The 20,817-nt window shown below is 41.7% G+C and overlaps 1 protein-coding gene across 1 annotated transcript in view; it reads left to right on the top strand.

Moving 5' to 3' along the window:
- The window catches only part of ctnnbl1 (catenin, beta like 1), a 248,412-nt gene that overhangs the window by 68,342 nt on the left and 159,253 nt on the right, over nucleotides 1-20,817 (top strand). Inside the window, exon 6 of the mRNA XM_070894879.1 lies at nucleotides 12,879-12,972. Within this exon, the coding sequence (XP_070750980.1) occupies nucleotides 12,879-12,972 (94 nt within the window). The remainder of the gene's footprint in view (nucleotides 1-12,878; nucleotides 12,973-20,817) is intronic.

The raw sequence follows: 20,817 nt of genomic DNA, 5'->3' as shown, positions 1-20,817 counted from the left end.
CCTATGGATTGGAGGGTAGCTAATGTAACCCCACTTTTTAAAAAAGGAGGGAGAGTGAAAACAGGTAATTATAGACCAGTTAGCCTGACATCGGTAGTGGGGAAAATGTTAGAATCAATTAAGGATGTAATAGCAGCGCATTTGGGGAGCAGTGACAGGATCGGTACAAGTCAGCATGGATTTATGAAAGGGATATCCTGCTTGACAAATCTTCTAGAATTTTTTGAGGATGTAACTAGTAGAGTGGACAAGGGAGAACAAGTGGATGTGTATTTGGACTTTCAAAAGGCTTTTGACAAGGTCCCACACAAGAGATTGGTGTGCAAAATTAAAGCACATGGTATTGGGGATAATGTATTGATGTGGATAGAGAACTGGTTGGCAGACAGGAAGAGTAGGAATAAACTGGTCCTTTTCAGAATGGCAGGCAGTGACTAGTGATGTACTGCAAGATTCAGTGCTGGGACCCTAGCTATTCACAATATACATGAATGATTTAGATGAAGGAATTGAATGTAATATCTCCAAGTTTGCAGCTGACACTAAGCTGGGTGGCGGTGTGAGCTGTGAGGAGGATGCTAAGAGGCTGCAGGGTGATTTGGACAGGTTAGGTGAGTGAGCAAATGTGTGGCAGATGCAGTATAATGTGGATAAATGTGAGGTTATCCACTTTGGTGGCAAAAACAGGAAGGCAGAATATTTTCTGAATGGTGACAGATTAGGAAAAGAGGAGGTGCAACGAGACCTGGGTGTCATGGTACATCATTGAAAATTGGCATGCAGGCAGTGAAGAAGGCAAATGGCATGTTGGCCTTCATAGCGTGAGGATTTGAGTATAGGAGCAGAGAGGTCTTACTGCAGTTGTACAGGGCCTTGTTGAGGCCACACCTTGAATCTTGTGTACAGTTTTGGTCTCCTAATCTGAGGAAGGACATTCTTGCTGTTGAGGGGGTGCAGCGAAGGTTCACCAGACTGATTCCCAGGATGACAGGACTGACATATGAAAAAAGACTGGATCGACTAGGCTTATATTCAATGGAATTTAGAGGAATGAGAGGGGATCTCATAGAAACATATAAAATTCTGACGGGATTGGACAGGTTAGATGCAGGAAGAATGTTCCCGATGTTGGGGAAGTCCAGAACCAGGGGTCACAGTCTAAAGATAAGGGGTAAGCCATTTAGGACCGCGATGAGGAGAAACTTCTTCACTCAGAGAATTGTGAACCTATGGAATTCTCTTCCACAGAAAGTTGTTGAGGCCAGTTCGTTAGATATATTCAAAAGGGAGTTAGATACGGCCCCTACGGCTAAAGGGATGAAGGGGTATGGAGAGAAAGCAGGAATGGGGTACTTTATGATCAGCCATGATCATATTGAATGGTGGTGCAGGCTCGAAGGACCGAATGGCCTACTCCTGCACCTATTTTCTATGTTTCTAAATGGTTTAGGATCTCGGTCATATTGCATCGGCTGCTGTGCCAGGCTGGAGGACTGCGTCTGGCAGATTATCTTTTTGAGAAGTGGAACAGGCCAAGAGAAGGACTCGTGTTAAGTCTCTCTCTTCCAAGTCGGGCTGACCCCTGCTGAAATTTGCCCACCTCCTATTAACTTCCAGTGGGTTGACCCATTATTAATGGACCCCAACTCGTGGCTGCACACCATGGTGTCAGCACCAGATATGGGCCGTGAATCGGTATGGTTACTGGTAATGTGACATTGCGTATTACGTCGTAAAGAAGTGGTTACTACAGCTACGATTGGCTCTTGTGTCTCCAAGGTATCCCATCTTACACCACCACCCTGGGGATTATACTGACTGCCTTCTTCCCAATCCATCTCTCCCTTGTCCCCTTCTGATTTCTCTTTTATGGCTCCCCTTTTATGGATACCAGGGCCTTCTGCTCCCCTAACATACTTTTTAGCCTCGCTATTTCTAGTTGGCACTGGGAGTGATCTGCCTCCCTGTGTGGCTTCTTAATTACTTCCCTTAATGCACCCCTAGGATCTTCTATCTCTTGCTGGAGCCCCAAGTTTTCCAATTTATATTTTTTTAACTCTAATTTGTTTTCATCTGCTTCAATGACTGCTGTGGTATTTAAATTTGAGAGACTTTGTTGTTGTAGTAATGAAGCTGCCTGTTCTGCCCTTCTTTCTAATTGCCTAATACTGTGGTTTAATTGACCCATTTCTTGCCTTAAATGCTGTATTTCTCCATCTTTTAACTTTCACAAGTTGTAGGCCTTCTTCCTTTTGTTGTTTTATACCCTGAATCTCTCTCTCAGCTGAATCTCTTACTCGCAATTCTTTTAAATCCTGTATCTCTTTTGCCCTTTGCTCTTTTAAATCTTGGATCACTTTGGCGTCCTGTCTCATTAATTCCTTATTTCTCCAGGCACAATAAAATGCACTGAATGCCAAGAGACCGTTTGCCTGTTTCGGCCTTAGCTCTCCCTGATCTACTTTCTCCTGGATAAATGCCACGAGCTCCCCAAAGGACGCATGTTGGCCCTTACGGAAGTACAGTTCCCGTGCCTGTAACTCTTCTATGTTCGCTATGGATACCGTTTTGGATAACTTCTACTGATAAACTATCTCAACATTTCTTTTTGTTGGCTTTCTGTTCATGACCGATCCCTTCATCCTGTGTCTTTTGAATTTAACTACTGGTGGGTCCCCACTTAAACAGTTACAGCTATCGAGATGACTGCTGTTTAAGACGCAACTCTCCCGATCCGTTTAACCGTTTATAGTTCACAACATAGATTAGAATCGCAACTCCTGAAATTTCCAATTGTTCAAAAGCTGTCTTGCCAAATCTCTGGCATTAAATTGACAGCGAGACTGATTCTTTTAAAACAATTCGGAATAGTTTATTAAACACACACACATGTACATCTATCAGCAGTCGTCAGCTATCCTACGGATCGACTTAGTTACAACAGATACAATGTTACAATAATGATTTATAAAAAGGTATACGTCACTTTCCTCTGGCTGGCTGGCTGAGCACACGGTCAGCCATTTCGGCTGGTCTTGAGCGGGCAGTTTGTCGTGTGCTCAGGAAAGAAGGAGAGAAAGAGCAGTCTGTGCTTGGGTTTTTATATCCCTTAAGTCCATTGTTCCTCAAAAAGCCCCAGGATTGGGTCTTGGTTCCAGGGCAGTTCCTTATTGGCTCTTCTCTCACATGTGTCTGTCTGGAGGACCCGGTGCCATACCTTGATTAGGTTAACATCTTTTCTAATTTGGCGAGTTTCAAAGCCATGGAGACATGAACTTGGGGAAGGTATCCATTTTGTCTCTTCAAACTGCAGCCTTCCCATATAATCTACACTTTCAACATTTATACGTACACAGAATCAATTTTTGTCATTACCAAACACTTTTATTCTTTCATTCCAAAGTGCATATTGGATATTGTTGTAATACCTGATGGACGAGAGAGATTCAATACTGACCGGTGGAGAAACTGTGAATAGGGAAATGGCACAAAATTGAAATGAACAAAGGATTTAGCTGGATAGTCTCTATACTTTCTTTAGTTGCAGAATTTATTGTTTGAAATGTCTGATCCCAAATCTCAGCTGTATAACTGCATGCCATTGCTTGTGCTGGTCAATATTTACATCAAGATTCTGCATACAATATTTCCCATCTTTTGTCTGGACCATGACATTTTCTTCCCATATATCTCTAGAAAAACTAAAGAAGATTGGATCCCCTATCATATGATCAGGCAACATCAATAAGGTGTCAGCTTCTACTTTAGCATCACTTACGTGGTGTGATTTGTTAATAGATAGTGACAACTTAATACTATTGCAGCTCTTCCCCACAGGACCACTACCTCAGCAGATTAGGGATAGCCCAATATAAAAGGCAGACTTTAAAATAGTTTAGTAGATGGGAAAACTTTGGTCCTCTCAGTCATCCTTTGGTTTAGTCCTTTGTTTAACATATTGAAGTGATTCTCATTATATTACTGATCTCTTTGAGCAACCAATTGTCTAATTTGTCTAACTGTAGCTGCATATTCACCTCCCATTTATCGATATGGTCATGGGGTATTAGGTAGTTAAGTTCAGTGAAGCATTGTTCCTTTTAGAGGGACCTGTCAACAGAGAAGGCTTACTGGAAAACTACATCTAACTAGTCTCTGACTCCAGCTATCTTCATGTACTCAAAATTACTGAGAGATCCACTTGAAAGATGGAGGTTTTATGTGAACATTGGCAGAGATGGGGAAGGGGTGTACACTTTCAGGAAGACACGTTAGTGTAGTTTTGGGCATTGGTATACCCTGTACCTTTAAATTAACAGGGTTTATTGCTTGTAGTCTGCAAAGATAAGGATGGGAGAGATGGGATGTTGCATGTTTTCTGCCAGAATACTGGGGATATCAGAATGATATCTGTATTGAGTAGCACTAGATTATCCAGACTTGATTCATTCTTCTAAGATACTGGGTGTATTGCAGATATCCCAGGGTGAAAGTGATACAGAACTTTTACCTATAAAGTGGCAGGCACTGGAGAAATAAGAGTTTGCTATGGATGGGTTTATTTCTGATCAAAAGATGATGTTTGGATGGAAAAAAAGCCCAGAAGCTTATTCTTTCAGAAAACCAACCGCATGTTACAGCATCTAGTAGCTTCTTGCATGAGTCCAGCGTCCTGGCCTCAGTCATACATCATGGCAACCCCTTCCAGCTGTTCATCCTTTTTAAAAGTCTAGTCAAAGCACAGAGAAATCTACCACATTTTAATCTATTCTGTCACTCGGTATTTTTTCAGATACCTAATAAAGTTCTGATAACAACTGATTAAGTCAACTAAAGCTTTTTCACCTTGGGTGTTCCTAATGATGATTATCAAATTAAATTTGAGCATGCTGGCATCCTGTTTAATAACCTTAGTTTAAATGACAAGCTAATAAACTGAAGGTCAAATGTCCATTAGTTTTGAAATATTAGTAACCATCCAGTACAGAATAAGATATGACTTGTTCTACAAGAGTGTGACGCATGGCTCGATGATCGGGTTGATTAGTGGTTATATTTTTTCTGAAATAAGTAAGTGCAGCTGGAAGCAAATTGTCCTTGGTTGCTGAGAACACCAGAAGACCTGGAAGATTTGTGATCAAATGCCATGGGTAAGCCCAAAGCTAGATTACGATAAAAGCAGCTAACTGCACTGGCTGGAATGGAAGTGAGTGGTCTGCATCCCAGAGTACTTCAGGAAGTGGCCCTAGAAATAGTGGATGCATTGGTGATCATTTTCCAACAGTCTATCGACTCTGGATCAGTTCCTATGGACTGGAGGGTTCCTAATGTAACACCACTTTTTAAAAAAGGAGGGAGAGAGCAAATGGGTAATTATGGACCGGTTAGCCTGACATCAGTAGTGGGGAAAATGTTGGAATCAATTATTAAAGATGAAATAACGGCACATTTGGAAAGCAGTGACAGGATCGGTCCAAGTCAATGTGGATTTATGAACGGGAAATCATGCTTGACAAATCTTCTGGAATTTTTTGAGAATGTAATTAGTAGAGTGGACAAGGGTGAACCAGTGGATGTGGTGGATTTGGACTTTCAAAAGGCTTTTGACAAGGTCCCACACAAAGAGATTCGTGTGCAAAGTCAAAGCACATGGTATTGGGAGTAATGTACTGACGTGGATAGAGAACTGGTTGGCAGACAGGAAGTAGGATAAACGGGTCCTTTTCAAAATGGCAGGTAGTGACTAGTGGGGTGCCACAGGGCTCAGTGCTGGGACCCCAGCTATTTACAATATACATTAATGATTTAGATGAAGGAATTGAGTGTAATATCTCCAAGTTTGCAGATGACACTAAACTGGGTGGCGGTGTGAGCTTTGAGGAGGACGCTAAGAGACTGCAGGGTGACTTGGACAGGTTAGGTAAGTGGGTAAATGCATGGCAGATGCAGTATAATGTGGATAAATGTGAGGTTATCCACTTTGGGGGCAAAAACACAAAGGCAGAATATTATCTGGATGGCGGCAGATTAGGAAAAGGGGAGGTGCAACGAGACATGGGTGTCATGGTACATCAGTCATTGAAAGTTGGCATGCAGGTACAGTAGGCGGTGATGAAGGCAAATGGTATGTTGGACTTCATAGCTCGGGGTTTTGAGTATAGGAGCAGGGAGGTCTTACTGCAGTTGTACAGGGCCTTGGTGAGGCCTGGACTTATTGTGTTCAGTTTTGGTCTCCGAATCTGAGGAAAGGACGTTCTTGCTATTGAGGGAGTGCAGCGAAGGTTCACCAGACTGATTCCTGGGATGGCTGGACTGACATTTGAGGAGAGACTGGATCAACTGGGCCTTTATTCACCTGGAGTTTAGAAGGATGAGAAGGGATCTCATAGAAACATATAAAATTCTGACGGGACTGGACAGGTTAGATGCAGGAAGAATGTTCCCGATGATGGGGAAGTCCAGAACCAGGGGTCACAGTCTAAGGATAAGGGGTAAGCCATTTAGGACTGAGATGAGGAGAAACTTCTTCACTCAGAGAGTTGTTAACCTGTGGAATTCCCTACCACAGAGAGTTGTTAATGCCACCTTGTTGGATATATTCAAGAGGGAGTGAGATTTGGCCCTTACGGCTAAAGGGATCAAGGGGTATGGAGAGAAAGCAGGAAAGGGGCACTGAGGGAATGATCAGCCATGATCTGATTGAATGGTGATGCAGGCTCGAATGGCCTACTCCTGCACCTATTTTCTATGTTTCTATGTCATTGCAGCTGGTATTCCATGGAGAATTGATTATTGCGGATTGATTATCATCAGTACAGCCCTAAAAGAAATACTTTTTCACAAAAGAATACATTTTTTTTTCAGAACAAATCTTTTGCAGGTGTTATTAAGGCAGTGGCAATGAGTTCTGTATTTCTTTTCTCCATTCTGCATCAAAACTTCTGAAGTTGTGGCTGCTGACTTGCAAACTTTGCCTTGAAGGCAGATTGAGTATAGAGGATTTTTAGTTGGGTTGGCAGGAGTAAAGGAAAACAGTGGCTAATAATTGCGCTTCAAAGCTGTCCTATTTGCCTCGAACCTAAACCGAAGTTTCAAAGCTCTAGGATGAGTTCCTACAAATCAGCAAACTGGATGAAAAGATTGAAAGTGTGTAAGCTTGAGTTTTAGATGTTTTTATAGCTTACGGTTAATATTCCAATTATGAAGCCAATCATTACGTGGGTAGCTTTACTAAGAAAGAAAGAACAAATGAATTAGTACAGCATCTGAGGAAGTCGCAAAGCTCTTTGCCACTACTGAATTACTTTTGAAGTATAATTGATGTTTCTATAGGCAAACACAACGATCAATTTATGCATAGCAAGGTTCCACAAACAATAATGAGCTAATTCATTAGTTAATCTTGAAGGATAAATATTGACCAGGACACCAGGAGAACTCTTTTACTCCTCTTCAAATCGTGCCATGGAATTTTTATGTTCACTTTTACAAAAAGACGGGGCCTCAGTTTAACGTCTCATCTGAAAGGTGGCACCACCAGCAGTGCAGCATTCTCTCAGCAGCGCATTGAAGTGTCAGCCTCCATTATGTCCTGGAGTGGGGTTTAAACCCACAACCATCTCTGACACTTACTATAACTATTTATTTCAATGTTGCAGTGCGTGACCTGCAAAGTTAAGCAACTAGCTAGCGCAAGGACACAGGCCTTTGCCTAGACCGGCTTACACTTTAAAGATCAACAATCCTTAGACAATACCCGAGATGCCCTTTGAAATCTTGAATATGCGGAATTATTTTTTGAATAAAACGCTAATCTCAACGAAGATCTTTTTTAGTTTAAAAAAAAACACCCTAGATAAAAGGAATGGAATTGGGGTTTATAAGGATAGGTAGAGGTGGTCAGATGTTGTCTGGAGCATCATTGTTATTGAGCTGTGGGACTATGAAAATATAAGTATAAATAATGTAAATGATGAGTGTTGTGGAGAAATCTCCCGAACGGACCCACTGAAATAGTGGATCAACGCTCTTGATTGATGACAGACCCAGTGATAGGTCCGTAAGGATCTTTTATTCCGGCACATGCAGGGGAAGTTCTGTTCTTAGCCGCCGAAGACTGAAACTTGAAAAACCCAAAGGGCTCACGGATTTTTATACAGATTTCCAGTAGGCTGTCCTACAACATTTGTTGACATGAAAGACAGGAATTTAGTTCAGTCACAGCACAGCATTTGTTAAAGCATTCAGTTCAGTGAAAGCAAAGAAACATTTGTTAACCCTTATCAGACTGCCTGCTGTGTGGCCTCTATCCTTTCATCCGAGCAAATGGCAATTCTCTTGGCTTCTTGGAATGTGTTATCTCTGTAGGTTTGATCTTGCCCTGGCTTCCTGTGGCATTCTTTATGATAAATACAGCTGTTCTACGTATTCCTTCAAATCTAAAGTTCATTTTCCTATCGTATATAAGCGAGTTTTACATACAATCTGTCGATAATTCCTTACCCTACTACAATGAGGCTAGATATTCTGGAGGCCATTTGGTTGGATGGGGTGACAGAGAATCACTGACTAATTCTGGTTTGCTGGTTCTTAAGAACAAATGCTGAATCTAACAACATAGAAATATAATGTTTTAAGAAAAATTCAGCTCAAGCAACCCAGACAAAATCTAATTTGCTATAACAATGCTAGAAGTCTGCGAGGAGCTAATCAGATAACCTTAATATGAACTCTCTTTCAAAGAAATAAGCCATGTTCCTCAGTGAAAAACAGATACATTTTATACAAATTATGAGTTAACAGCTTAATTCATCCACGTGGGGTCACAAGACAGGCTGAACTGCTGATGCACAAAATGTGATGGTGTTTTATACTCCAACTTGTTAAGAGTTCAAGGTGATTGGCTGAATAAAGCTAACAATCTTTTCAACCTATCGACACACAGGCATGTGACTAAACACCTTGAGGTGTTGATGACCATAGATTTACACAGTCTGGTTTTGAGCTTTTAGACATTGTTTCACCTCACACAAATGTTAAGACATATTTCACTCAACTGGTTCAAAGAAACCAGCCATCTTATTATTGAGTGCAGTACTGAGAGGTTGCGGCATTGTCAGGTGTGCTGTTTTTAAAATGGGACATTATACTGAAGCCCTGCTTACAGTCCAGGTGGATGTAAACTCTGACACGATTGGAAGAGGAACATAATTCTCCTGATAGCCTCGCTAATATTCCATACCTCGACCAATGCCTCCAAAAACAGATTAAATGGTCATTTATACAAAAGCAAAATACTGCAGATGCTGAAATAAAAACACAAAATGCTGGAAATACTCAAGTGCATAAAATAGCATCTGTGGAGAGAGAAACAGACAAACATTTCAGGTCAATGACCTTTCATCAGTTAGAGATGTAACCAGTTTTAAGCAAGTACAGAGGCAGGGAAAAGGGATGGGGAGGAAAGAACAAAATTGCAGATCTGTGATGGGGTGGAAGGCAGGAGAGATTAAATGACAAAAGGGATGATGGTGCGAGGCAAAACAAGATGGTAATAGGACAAGTAAAGAAACAAAATGGGTCTGTTCCCTGTCCTAACCTTAAATTTGTATATTTCTCTAGTTTCTCTATCTTCCTTCTTGCCCTTTCAAAGCTCATCTTGTCAATGAACCCAACCTCTTGCTCACTCAATGCTATTCCTACTAAATTGTTGACCTCCCATCTTCCCTTCCTGGCTCCCATATTAGCAGATATTGTTAATGGTTCTGTCTCTTCAGGTATTGACCCCTCTTTCCTTCAAATCTGCCGTTCTCCCCCCTCTCCTCAAATAAAAACAACCCTTGACCTCTCCATCCTTTCTATCTATCGCCCCATCTCCAACTCCCTTTTCTCTCGAGTTCTTAAATGTGTTGTTGGCCCCCAAATTCTTGACCATCTTTCCCAGAACTTCTTATTTGAATCCCTCTAATCGGATTACTGCCCCCGCCACAATACCAAAATGGCTCTTACCAAGGTCACAATTGACATCCTGATTGAGTGCGACAAAGATAAACTATCCCTCCTCGTTCTTTTGGACCTGTCTGCAGCCTTTGACACATATTTCTTCGGTTGACTCCACAAACTCCGTTTCCTTTCCACTGATTCGATCTCTCACCCTGCCAGCTGTCTAAGGCTGACCAAGTCTGTTCGCAAGCTTGTGTCATATTTGATCACGAATTGAGCTTCCTACCCCATATCCATTCTATTACTAACATCGCCTATTTCCACCTTCATCATATCGCCCGTCTCCGCCCTTATCTCAACTTATCTGATGCCAAAGCCCTCATCCGTGCATTCATCACCTCTAGACTTGACTGATCCAATGCATTCCTGGCCGGCCTCCCTCGTTCTACCCTCCATAAGCTTGAGGTCAACCAAAACTCTGCCGCCCATGTCCCATTACGCTCCAAGTCCCGCACACCCATCTCTCCTGTGCTTGCCATACATTGGATCTCAGTTCAGCAATGCCTCGATTTAAAAAATTCTCATCCTTTCTTTCAAATCCTTCCACGACCTTGCTCCTCCTTATCTCTGTAATCTCTTCCAGCCCTATAATTCCCCATGACCTCTGCATTCTGTATATTCTGGCCTTTTGAACAACCCTGTTTTTAAGTGCTCCACATGGAAGTAGCGTCTTCAAATGCCTAGGTCCTAAGCTCTGGAATTCCCTCTCTAAATCTCTCCGCTTGTCCACTTCTCTTTCCTTCTTTAAAGTGCTCTTTAAAACCTACCTCTTCAGCCAAGCTTTTGGTCATTTACCCTAACATCTCCTTATATGGCTCGTTGTCCAGTTTTGTTTGTATGGATAATGCTCCTGTGAAGTGCCTTGAGATGGTTTATTGTTAAATGAGGCGTATAAATATTAGTTGTTGGCTGTCAAAATACAAGGGTGCCCCAAAAAACTGACACTGGTGCTTGCACCAGGAGGGACTGAAGAGGGCTCATGAACAATCCAAGGATGAAATTGTCAACAGGCAAGTTCATATGCTGTTTTTCCAGTAGGATTTTTGGGCTTCTTCAGGCCTGCACCTGCTCCCTTGTTTAGGAACAGCAGTAGGTCATTAAACCACTTGAGCCTGTTCCACCATTCAGTTAGATCATGGCTGATCTGTATCTCAACCCCATAATCTACTTTTGCTCCATATCTCTTGATACCCTTACCTAGCGATCTCATGTTCGAAAGTTTCAATTGATCCAACATCCACAGCCATTTGGGGAGAGAGTTGCAAATTTCTACTACCTTTTGTGTTTAAAAAGTGCTGCTTGATTTCACTCCTGAATGCCCTGGCTCGAGTTTTAAGATTATTCCCTCTCTTCTCTCCTCGCAACCCCCCCGCCCCATACCATTCCTTTGTTCTAGAATCCACCACCAAAGATAATAGTTTCTCTCTATCCTATCAAATCCTTTTATCATTTTAAAAGCCTCAATTAAATCACTCCTCACTGCTCTAATCTCAAGGGAATACAAGCTAATTTATGAAACCTGTCATCATAATTGAACCCTTTAAACCCCAATTTCATTCTGGTGAGTATGTGCTGCATTCCCTCCAAGGCCAATATATCCTTCCTGAGGTGTGGTGCCACAAACTGAACACAGTCTGACAAAGGCTCTCTACAACTGGAGAATAATTTCTTTGCTCTGTGTTCTAGCTCCCTTGAAATAAAGGCCACCATTACATTAGCCTTTTTGATTGTTTTTAGTACCTGTCCACTAGATTTTAGTGATTTCTGTACATGGACACCCACATCTCTTTGCTCCTCCCCAGTCCCTAGTTTCTCATAATTTAGAAAATACACTGCTTTGTCTTTCTTGGATCCAAAGTGGATGACCTCACACTTCCTTACATTAAACTCCATTTGCCACAGTTTTACCCACTCACTTTATATCCATTTGTAACTTCCAGCGCCCATCTGCACTACTTCCTGTGCCTCCCAACTTGCAACCTGCAAAGTTTGATATTCCTTCATCCAAGTCATTGATAAATATGGTGAAAAGCTTGAGGCCCCAGTACAGATCCCTGGGGAACACCACTTGTCACATCCCGCCCTGTTTCTGCTCTCTCTTTTCATTGCAAGTCCCCGGCATGGGGTGGGCCCATGCAGGTGGGACAGGCACGTGAGCCATGTTAATTTCCGAGGAGGCAAGTTGTGCAATCTGTGCCCCTCACAGGTACTGGACACTTCAGGGATGCTGTGCCAGCCTGGCATCCAGCATTGGAGGTTGGGAATAAAATCTGTCTCATGAGAAAACAAGAGAAGCCATCGATATAAGTTTCATTTTTGCTACAGGCTTGTTGGACCGGGAAATACATATATATTTTTTTGTCCATGACTTCTCTTCACTTATCCGTTTTAAACACAATACTCAAAGGAGGTTACACCTTATTTTGTGCTTTATTATAGCAATATAGTCATGTGAAAAAGCTGATGCTGGTGAATTGAGAGAAAGAGGATTATCTCTGCAAGGGAGACCGACAAATGAAGATAGAAGGTAAAGGGCCTGTACTTTTGGTCCTTCCCCACAAGAGAGGCAATAATAGCTGCTAGCTGTGTCCACTCTGTGTGGGTTCATCATAACCAGCGTACAGACACAAATTGTTCCATTCAGCAATCATCCACCGCTCCCATTTCTGAGAGATCTGGCAAACTACCCACAATTCAGTATAGTGCTGGCCAAGCAGAAAATGTCTACATGTTGGCCTTTGATTCTTTTGTAAGTGAATTGTGTCTATTAGCAAAAATTTGTGTGGTTTGTAATGTCATGTGTTCAGTATTAAAAGGATTAACAGTTCATGCTGAAGTGGCTTGTTATAATGTTATCTGCTTCTGTGTTAATTTAGTTGGAAGGACAAGTGGTAGCACTGCTGGTTCAAAACCTGGAACGATTGGATGAGACAGTGAAAGAAGAGGCCGATGGCGTTCACAACACATTAGGTATGTTGTTTTGCCTGAAATATATTTTCCCCTACAAAGCCTCTTGTAATGGGATTCATGACTAAGGGGCAATGTATGCAGCCTTCTTTGTGGTGTTCCTGAAGTTAAATTGTAATTGTGTGCTTTACCTTATTTAAATCAAAAGCAAAGCACATCCAGCAATAACGTAGAATATAGTTCTAGGGAAAACTGCATCCCAGTTCTAAAGACGAAGTAGTTAGTAAAGCTGAAGCATGTGATTAAGACTCATAGAAAATGGCCATGCCTGTTACATTTGTGTGAAAAGTGCAGCCAATATTTCAAAGACTATATCAAAATACTTTCTCACTTATAAGATTACTGAATCTCATTTCTGAAACATTTCCTTTTAAATTGCATCCTATGTTGAGTCATTGACAATAATATTGAAAGTATCACAACGTAGAAAATTGGATCTTGTGTTTTACCCAACAACTGATTTTTTTTTCTACCCTACCATAAACAGGCATATGGATCATCTCTAGCTAAAATCCTTAAAGAGCTCTGTCTTAAATGGCAAAACAAAAGGTTTACTTGTATGCAATGTTCAATAGGCTGGTTTGATTAAACATTGCGAATACAAAATGTTTTTTGATGTTGCTTACAGAAGCACAATTAAAAATGGGATCTTTCTCTAGTTGTAATGGTCTCTCTGCTTCTCTCCCACTCTCATAACTCTTATTGTCTCTCTCTCTCTCTGGTTCTCAAACACTTTGGACTATAAGTTGTGGCCCCTACCGGTGCATACAAGGTGCGCACGCAGCCATAGGGGTCTGATAGGTTCGGGGTTTTCACGAGCGAAGCAAATGCGCGAAAACCCCGAACTTGCGATCTGTCAAGAATCTTGGGAAAATGGCATACACGGGTGGAGAGTTGGGCTTGCCCGTGAAATTCTTACACCTGGTAAAAACAGGTGTAAGGCCTGCTTTTACCAGCATAAGAGTTTTTAAAAAACAGAAAAATAAATGTTATCAATAAAAAATACATTTTAAAAACCTGTGAAATATTTTTAGCCCCTTTAAAACATGTAAATTTATTTTTCAAAAAATTACATTTTTTGCTTTAAATATTGAATTAACTGCCATTTTGATTAATTTTAAATATGTGACGGTTTAAAAAAAATTATTTGATGTCTAGATGTATTTTTTGGGGTATTCACATTCATACTTATAAGGTTTCCATACATAATGGGGATGCCCTTCTGTCATTTGTTAGGCTGACCCACGTGATCCCAGGGGAGCTTGCAATCCACATGCACCCCTGAGATATGTGGGCCTCTTCCCATGGGTACCCGTAGAGCCCTAGGACCGCAAATCTCCATACCGCTCAGATAACCAGGTACGTGGGCATTTTATTTCCAGGTCGGAGGCATTTCCACGCCGGAAGCTTTCGACTGCAAATTTAGGGCTACTATGTTTTCAGTACAACTCCCACTTTCACACGTTGCTTTATTGATTTATTCAAATTTGTGATGTTTGCTATTGTTAAGGTCAAGGCATGTATTAACATGGCAGCTGGCAGGGAGGGGAGGTTACTTCTTGGGCTGAGTAGGGGTTTGTACCTTTGTGTGTAACCTGGCCAGACTGCATATCCACTCCAAGCCAGATTTCTGTTATAATATATAGCCAGTAACTCACGTGTGAGAATCTTGAGAGCTCTCAGGCCTGAGTGAGTAGAGGGTCAAGGTTTCTGGTAGAGGGTAGGCATGAGGCTGGGATTGGGTGAGACTTGAAGGCTAAGAAGGAGGGTATGGGGGAGGAGTGTGCAGTGCTATGACTGGGAAGGCTATGACACCCAAGGTTAGCGCTGGGTTGAAGTGGGGCTGAATGGAAGCAGGCACCCAGCAGCTGAGAATCTATCATCATGGTGTCTTAGTAGCAAGCAGCAGGGCTGCTGCAGAAGCAGGTGGAGAATTGTCATTATCAGAGTTGCTGGGTGTGAGGCAGCAAGTTGATGAGGGCTAGGAAACAGTGCAAGGCTAGGATGTGTGGCGGGAGCATGGCCTGGAGCTGTCGTGCATAGGGTACTCGAACAACTGCTTTGAGAAGGTGAACTGGAGTACTATGGACAGATTTAATTGGGAGGGAGTTGAGCCAGGCTGGGTATAGGAGGGAGCAGAGAAAACACGAGGCAGAGCAAGTTTAAAATACCTGCTGTAGGGGAGTAGCAGAGGTGAAATGGAGCTTTATCGTGATGACAAAAAATAGATCAAAATAATTTTCCACAAATTCAATTGATCCATAATCCTGGGATCTGATGGACTATGCTAACCATGTAACACCAGCCATGTTGCATTGTCAGCAATGCAGATCTAGTTCAGGAGGATCACAGACGGATGTTACTGTGCTTTGCCCTGGAGATGCAGTCTTTGATTGCAATTTTGCTATTGTAAAATTAATCTATCACTTTCTTTTTAATGTAAAAGGTTCATTAATCTTCTCCCTTTTATGGTTTGAAGGCAAACCTAAGGCTCATAGTGCAGGACGAGCATTCGATTTTGTGTAAAAGTACTTAACCAGATGGTCTGACGGTGGCAGAATTGAATTTCTAATTCTGGCAATGCTGCAACTTTAAGATCCATCATTGCATTAGTGAATTTTAGGTTTTCGAGCCAATAATTCACAAACTCAGCACTGGCAAAGCAATGATTGGAAATCGTGCACCCTGTGCAGCTGATAATTTTATAAGATTTTTGACCATTACTGCTCCATTGAGTTGGCGCTCAACAAGCCTGAGCAAAATCACTGCCAGTGAAAGCGAGAACCAATCAGGAGGAACTAGTCAATCTGTGGATTTAATTGGTTTTTCTAAATCCCATTACTTTCAATGGGAAATGTGCTACCGAGTATGTTTACTTGTTTTATGTTGCCTTGGCTTATATTAGGAAAGGAGCACAGCAATGTGGTTGTCAAGCCCAGTTAATCTTTTCGGATGGAAGGCCCAGTTGTATTATAAAATGAACCCACCAGTGGGAATACTAATGGGGATACTACCTGGGGACGCTAATTGTCTGTGACACCAGTTCGGCTGTTTGCACACTTCTATTACTTTTTTAATTTATTTCACTCTCTACACTCTATATCAGAATGTTTCACCTGCTTTGGCCTCATTTCAGTGAAGTGCTGAGAAACCTACCCTGATTTGCAGCATTTGTAATGACAGCATTTCAGACTGAAAGCAGCAACCAGCCTATTTGAAATGAAATGCTACAAATTGCAAAAAAAAATCCTTTCCAAGAGTTTTTGAATAGTATGTATTATGTATCTTCTATATACACATTAATCGATCTCTCGTGCTTTGTTTGCATATGATAAGTCAGAGAATATGGTCACTCTCTTACCTATCTCTGATGTCTTCATATTCCTGCTTTTACCTCTTTTCTCTCTCCTGCTTTTTTCCCTCTTGCCTCGTCCTTTTTCTTCATTCTTTGTTCTCAACCGCTTCTCTCATTCTTTCCTTTCAAGTGGTGAGTGGTATAGAAAGGAAATGCTGGAGCCTGATTTTTGGGATGGGGGTTGTGTGGAAAATGTGGCTGCCTTTCACTCGTTTCCCTTACCCCTTCACCATCTCACCTTGTATTCCTCTTCCTACCATCCCGTCACTCCTGTGACTGCCCCTACCTCTTCCCCCTTGAACAAGCCATTCAATCCCTGTAACCTCCCCTCACCCTTGCTCCGCTGTCCTCGCCTCATCCTGAAATCTCCATCCACTCTACTCCTTGCTGCCCCCCAAGAGTGGGTATAAGAGGTTAGAGGCCCTGAAACCTCAAACCGTGTCCCTCAACCTTATTTCCCTCTTTGTTTCAAAATTAATTGAAGGTAAACAAAAATACCCCATCAATACAACAGACTGGATGGTACTGATGCATCCTGGGAAATTAGGTACACTGCACAATTGTTCAGAATCCGAGCTCTCGGCAAATGATTCAAGTCCAAGCCTAGGCTTTTGGGAGAGGTTGTAACCTTCAAGTAAATACTTTAATGAAGGCATCAAAAAGGCAGAAAAGACAATTGAATGGCTAGGTTTAATCATGGTATTGTGAAATACATATTTTTTTCCTTTTTATTCTTTTGTTTAAAACCATAGCGATAAAGGCTGAATGGAAAAAAAAATCAGAATACGTTTTGGGGGATTTGTATAAATCCAGTGGCCAGATTGTATGATTTAAGGATAATATACCCTTTAAGTATAAAAAGCAGCAGTGTCACACACTGTTAACATTTAAATTAGCTGTCGCTGTGCCAGCTACAGATACTTGAGGCAAACACTAGGAGGCATTTGAGAATGGTCCAGGTTGATTTGCCCTTGCATGATTTTTCCCTGTTCATTGACTTTTCTAGACAGCCAAGCTAAGGAATCAAAAGAGAGTACATGAAGCATTCTGCAGTGCATTCAACTACGTATAATGTACAAATAGATCATGTATCTTTTATTTTTTCATTCCATTTAATGATTAAGTTAGTGAGTTTGTTTTGTACGGTAAATGTGTCCCTCTAACTGCTTTTGCACTATTTAAGAATTGTACGACTATTTTTCATAGGAGTCTGCCAGTCATTAGGTAATTCTATTTTTTATTGCTTTTTTATCATTGCAGTTTAACATTGAGAACATTAAACATTGATAAATGTTGTATAGTTTCCTGGTGAAATGTGTGTTCATTGTCTTGCAGCACAGTATGTTAACAGTAGATTTAAAGAGCTTGTTCATTATTCACCAAATGCATATCTCCGTGCCAAGCAAATAAATGGTAGGCTGGAATCGCAAATCTCTTGTTTTGGAAGAAGAATATTGCCAGGTTTCTACCGGAAAAGCTAAAAACAAACAAATTTACAGTTCTGCACCATTCAGCTTATTCAGTATCAAATTTTGCAATCTATTAATTGTGTTGATTAGAAGTTGCAATCGGTTAATACTGTTTTTTAATTTCCACAGCCTGCTTTATTTACTAGGATTTTTTAAAATTTGGAAAATAACAGTTCTATTGATTTATTTTTGGGGGCAGAGGTGAAAATTGAGGAGAAAGTGTAGAAGGCATACAGTGTCTCTGATTGAGATTGCTGAAAAATGTGTAACTGCTTGGGACACTCAAAGGGGATTACATTTGATGGCATTCTGCTAGTCACCAGTGTTTAAATTTGATCCTTGTAGTGGTTCAGTGCTAAAATTAATTTCCATTCCTTACACAGCTGGCAGGACTGGATCATTTTTTACATTTTGCCAGATTTCTGTCATGAGTGTATATCACATTAATGAAAAATCAATAGCATAAAAATTACCTAATTAAAATCATTTCTTGTGCGACAGTCTGTCTGTCAGTCTGCACAGATGCAAACCCATCTGTGTACACATTTAGCACAAGGAATGAAGCGTGGATTCTATATGACACACTTTTATAATACATCAGATTGATCCAAATAGCTTGGCCTAGACATTTGTGATGTTAAATCTTGAGTTTTTCAAAGCTTGTTATTGTGGATTTTTGTTGTTGTTACTATCAAGATGAACGATGAACAATTCGTATTTGAGAAACAGGGTGGAGATACTATAAAAAGGAATGGTAAAGGCTTTTATAAGTATACTAAAAGTAAAAGTATAGAGAGGGGTAAAACTGTTCAGGAATGAAGGGAGTAATCTAGTTGTGCTGGATAATGGTATGGCAGATATATTGAATATTACATCAGTTTCTACAAATGGTGAAAGTAAGAGTGTAGGTGTACTAGAGCAGTGGTTCGCAAACTAGAGTCCGAGGAGACGTTTTGGGTGGTTCGCGAAACATTGACCAATTATTCATTGGACAAGATCTCAGAGAAAGTGCAGACTGTAAAAATGAACGAGTGAGGACTGGGGAGGAGGCGGGACCAGCATGTTCACATTCGGGTTTCTTCCAATGACCTCACTGGTGTCTGTGGAAGGATAGTGGAAGTTGGCTGGCGAAGGGCGACTGAAAAACTTTTCCCGATCCAGTTGTGTAGGATAATCTTGGATCATTTAATGTCGGCGAGTTGAAACTGCTGCTGGGCCGAATCGAGCCGAAATTCTGCTACTGTGGCAGCACGGATTTATGTGCTGGAAAGTTTTGAAGAAGTTGCGCAGTGGACGGAGTGAGGCTGTTGGAGATCCGGTGCTCGTCAAGTTGCCAGGCTGTTGGTTTTTTTAGCGGGGTGGGGGTGGGGTGGGGGGGAGGAGAAGAGAGTTTTGTTCGCGTGTCGCTGGATGGAAATGACAGGGTACGGGCTGGCTGAGAGCTGGAAATGCAAGGACTTGTTCCTGGCCCGCTGAGAACGTCCTGGCCGCGAAATTTTAAAACATCTCACAAAGGATAGACTGACTCTGCAGTGAGAAGCAGGCACACCCATCTCACTGATATCTGTAAATAAATACATTTTCTTAAAAGCATTATTAAAACATACTTTACATGCAGCACTTTCATGTGAGTATTTAGTTGGATGGTCTGTGATTACTAATCGATTTGAAAAGGGACTCTTCAATCAAAAATGTTTGAGAGCCACCGTATTAGAGGAGGAAGTTTCTTGAAGTGAATAGATAAAAGGAATGCAGTAGATGTAGTTTATATGGATTTTCAGATGACACAAGAGGGAATGAAGCAACGAGCTAGGAGTAATGAGTATTGTTCAGATTGGAAAATGGGTTGAAGTGCTGTAGCCTTAGGGTCAGTGCTGGGTACAATTTTGTTCTTTTATAAAAAGATGATTTGGATGTGGGCATGACATTGAAATGTGCTGATGACAGAAAAGTATATGGTATGGCAAACAGTGAGGAGGACTGTTAAAAGATTTGGGAGGACATGCAAAGGTTATGAGAACAGTGATGCAGGTAGCAAATGCAATTTATCGTGGAAATGAAAGATTGTGCATTTTGGGAAGAAGACATGGAATGGAGTGTATATAGATTTTCAGATAATATTTCATAAGATATCTTAAGAGGCTTCTTACAAAAATTCAGGTGAGTGGTCTAAAAGGAAATGCAGTAGAATGGATGACTGGTTGGTTGGCAGAACTTAGTGGAAAGATGTTGAAGAGTATGGCAGAACACAGACGTAGGAGTTCAAATACATAATTCTGTGAAAGTGTATATAAAGATGCATGGGATAAACGAGGATTAAGAGATGTATGTGATAATCAAGAATAACGAGCATGGGTTTGTTAAAAGTAAGTTGTTTTTGACATTAAGGCATAAGCCATTAAAATGGCCAGCAGCATTTTGTGGTTTTTAATAGAATACAAAAGAAAAGATATGCAGGTACAATGTCTCGAATCCGGCTGTCCGTAAATCGGAATTGTCTGAAAACCAGACATTTTGAGGTGGCCAAGATGGCGACGGGCGGCGAAGGAAGAGGAAACCAGTAAAAGCCGGTTTTAAAAAAAATGCAGTGTCAGGATTCGGTAGGCGGTGAGGAACAGCGGGTGGCGAGGAGCGGAGGAGGAGCGGTGGGTGGCGAGGAGCAGAGGATAGGCAGGTGGCGAGGAGCGGAGGATGGGCGGGTGACGAGGAGCGGAGGATAGGCGGGTGGCAAGGAGCGGAGGATAGGCGGGTGGCAAGGAGCGGAGGGTGACGAGGAGCAAAGGATAGGTGGGTGGCGAGGATAGGCGGGTGAGGGGAGCGGAGGGTAGGTGGGTGGCGAGGAACGGAGGATTGGCGGGTGGCGAGGAGCACCAACAGCAAGGTCCGAAATCCGGGAAACCCCGAAAATCGGCACGGCTCGGTCCCGAGGTTGACGGATTTCAGACGTTGATTTTCTTGTCCGAATCCCGGCAAGGTCTCGGTCCCGAAGTTGACGGATTTCAAACGTTGTACCTGTAGTTAAAT

This window comes from Pristiophorus japonicus, chromosome 12 (genome assembly GCF_044704955.1).
Source record: "Pristiophorus japonicus isolate sPriJap1 chromosome 12, sPriJap1.hap1, whole genome shotgun sequence".
Taxonomy (NCBI): domain Eukaryota; kingdom Metazoa; phylum Chordata; class Chondrichthyes; family Pristiophoridae; genus Pristiophorus; species Pristiophorus japonicus.
The sequence above is the reverse complement of the archived record's forward strand: the minus strand, read 5'-3'. Positions and strand labels throughout refer to the sequence as shown.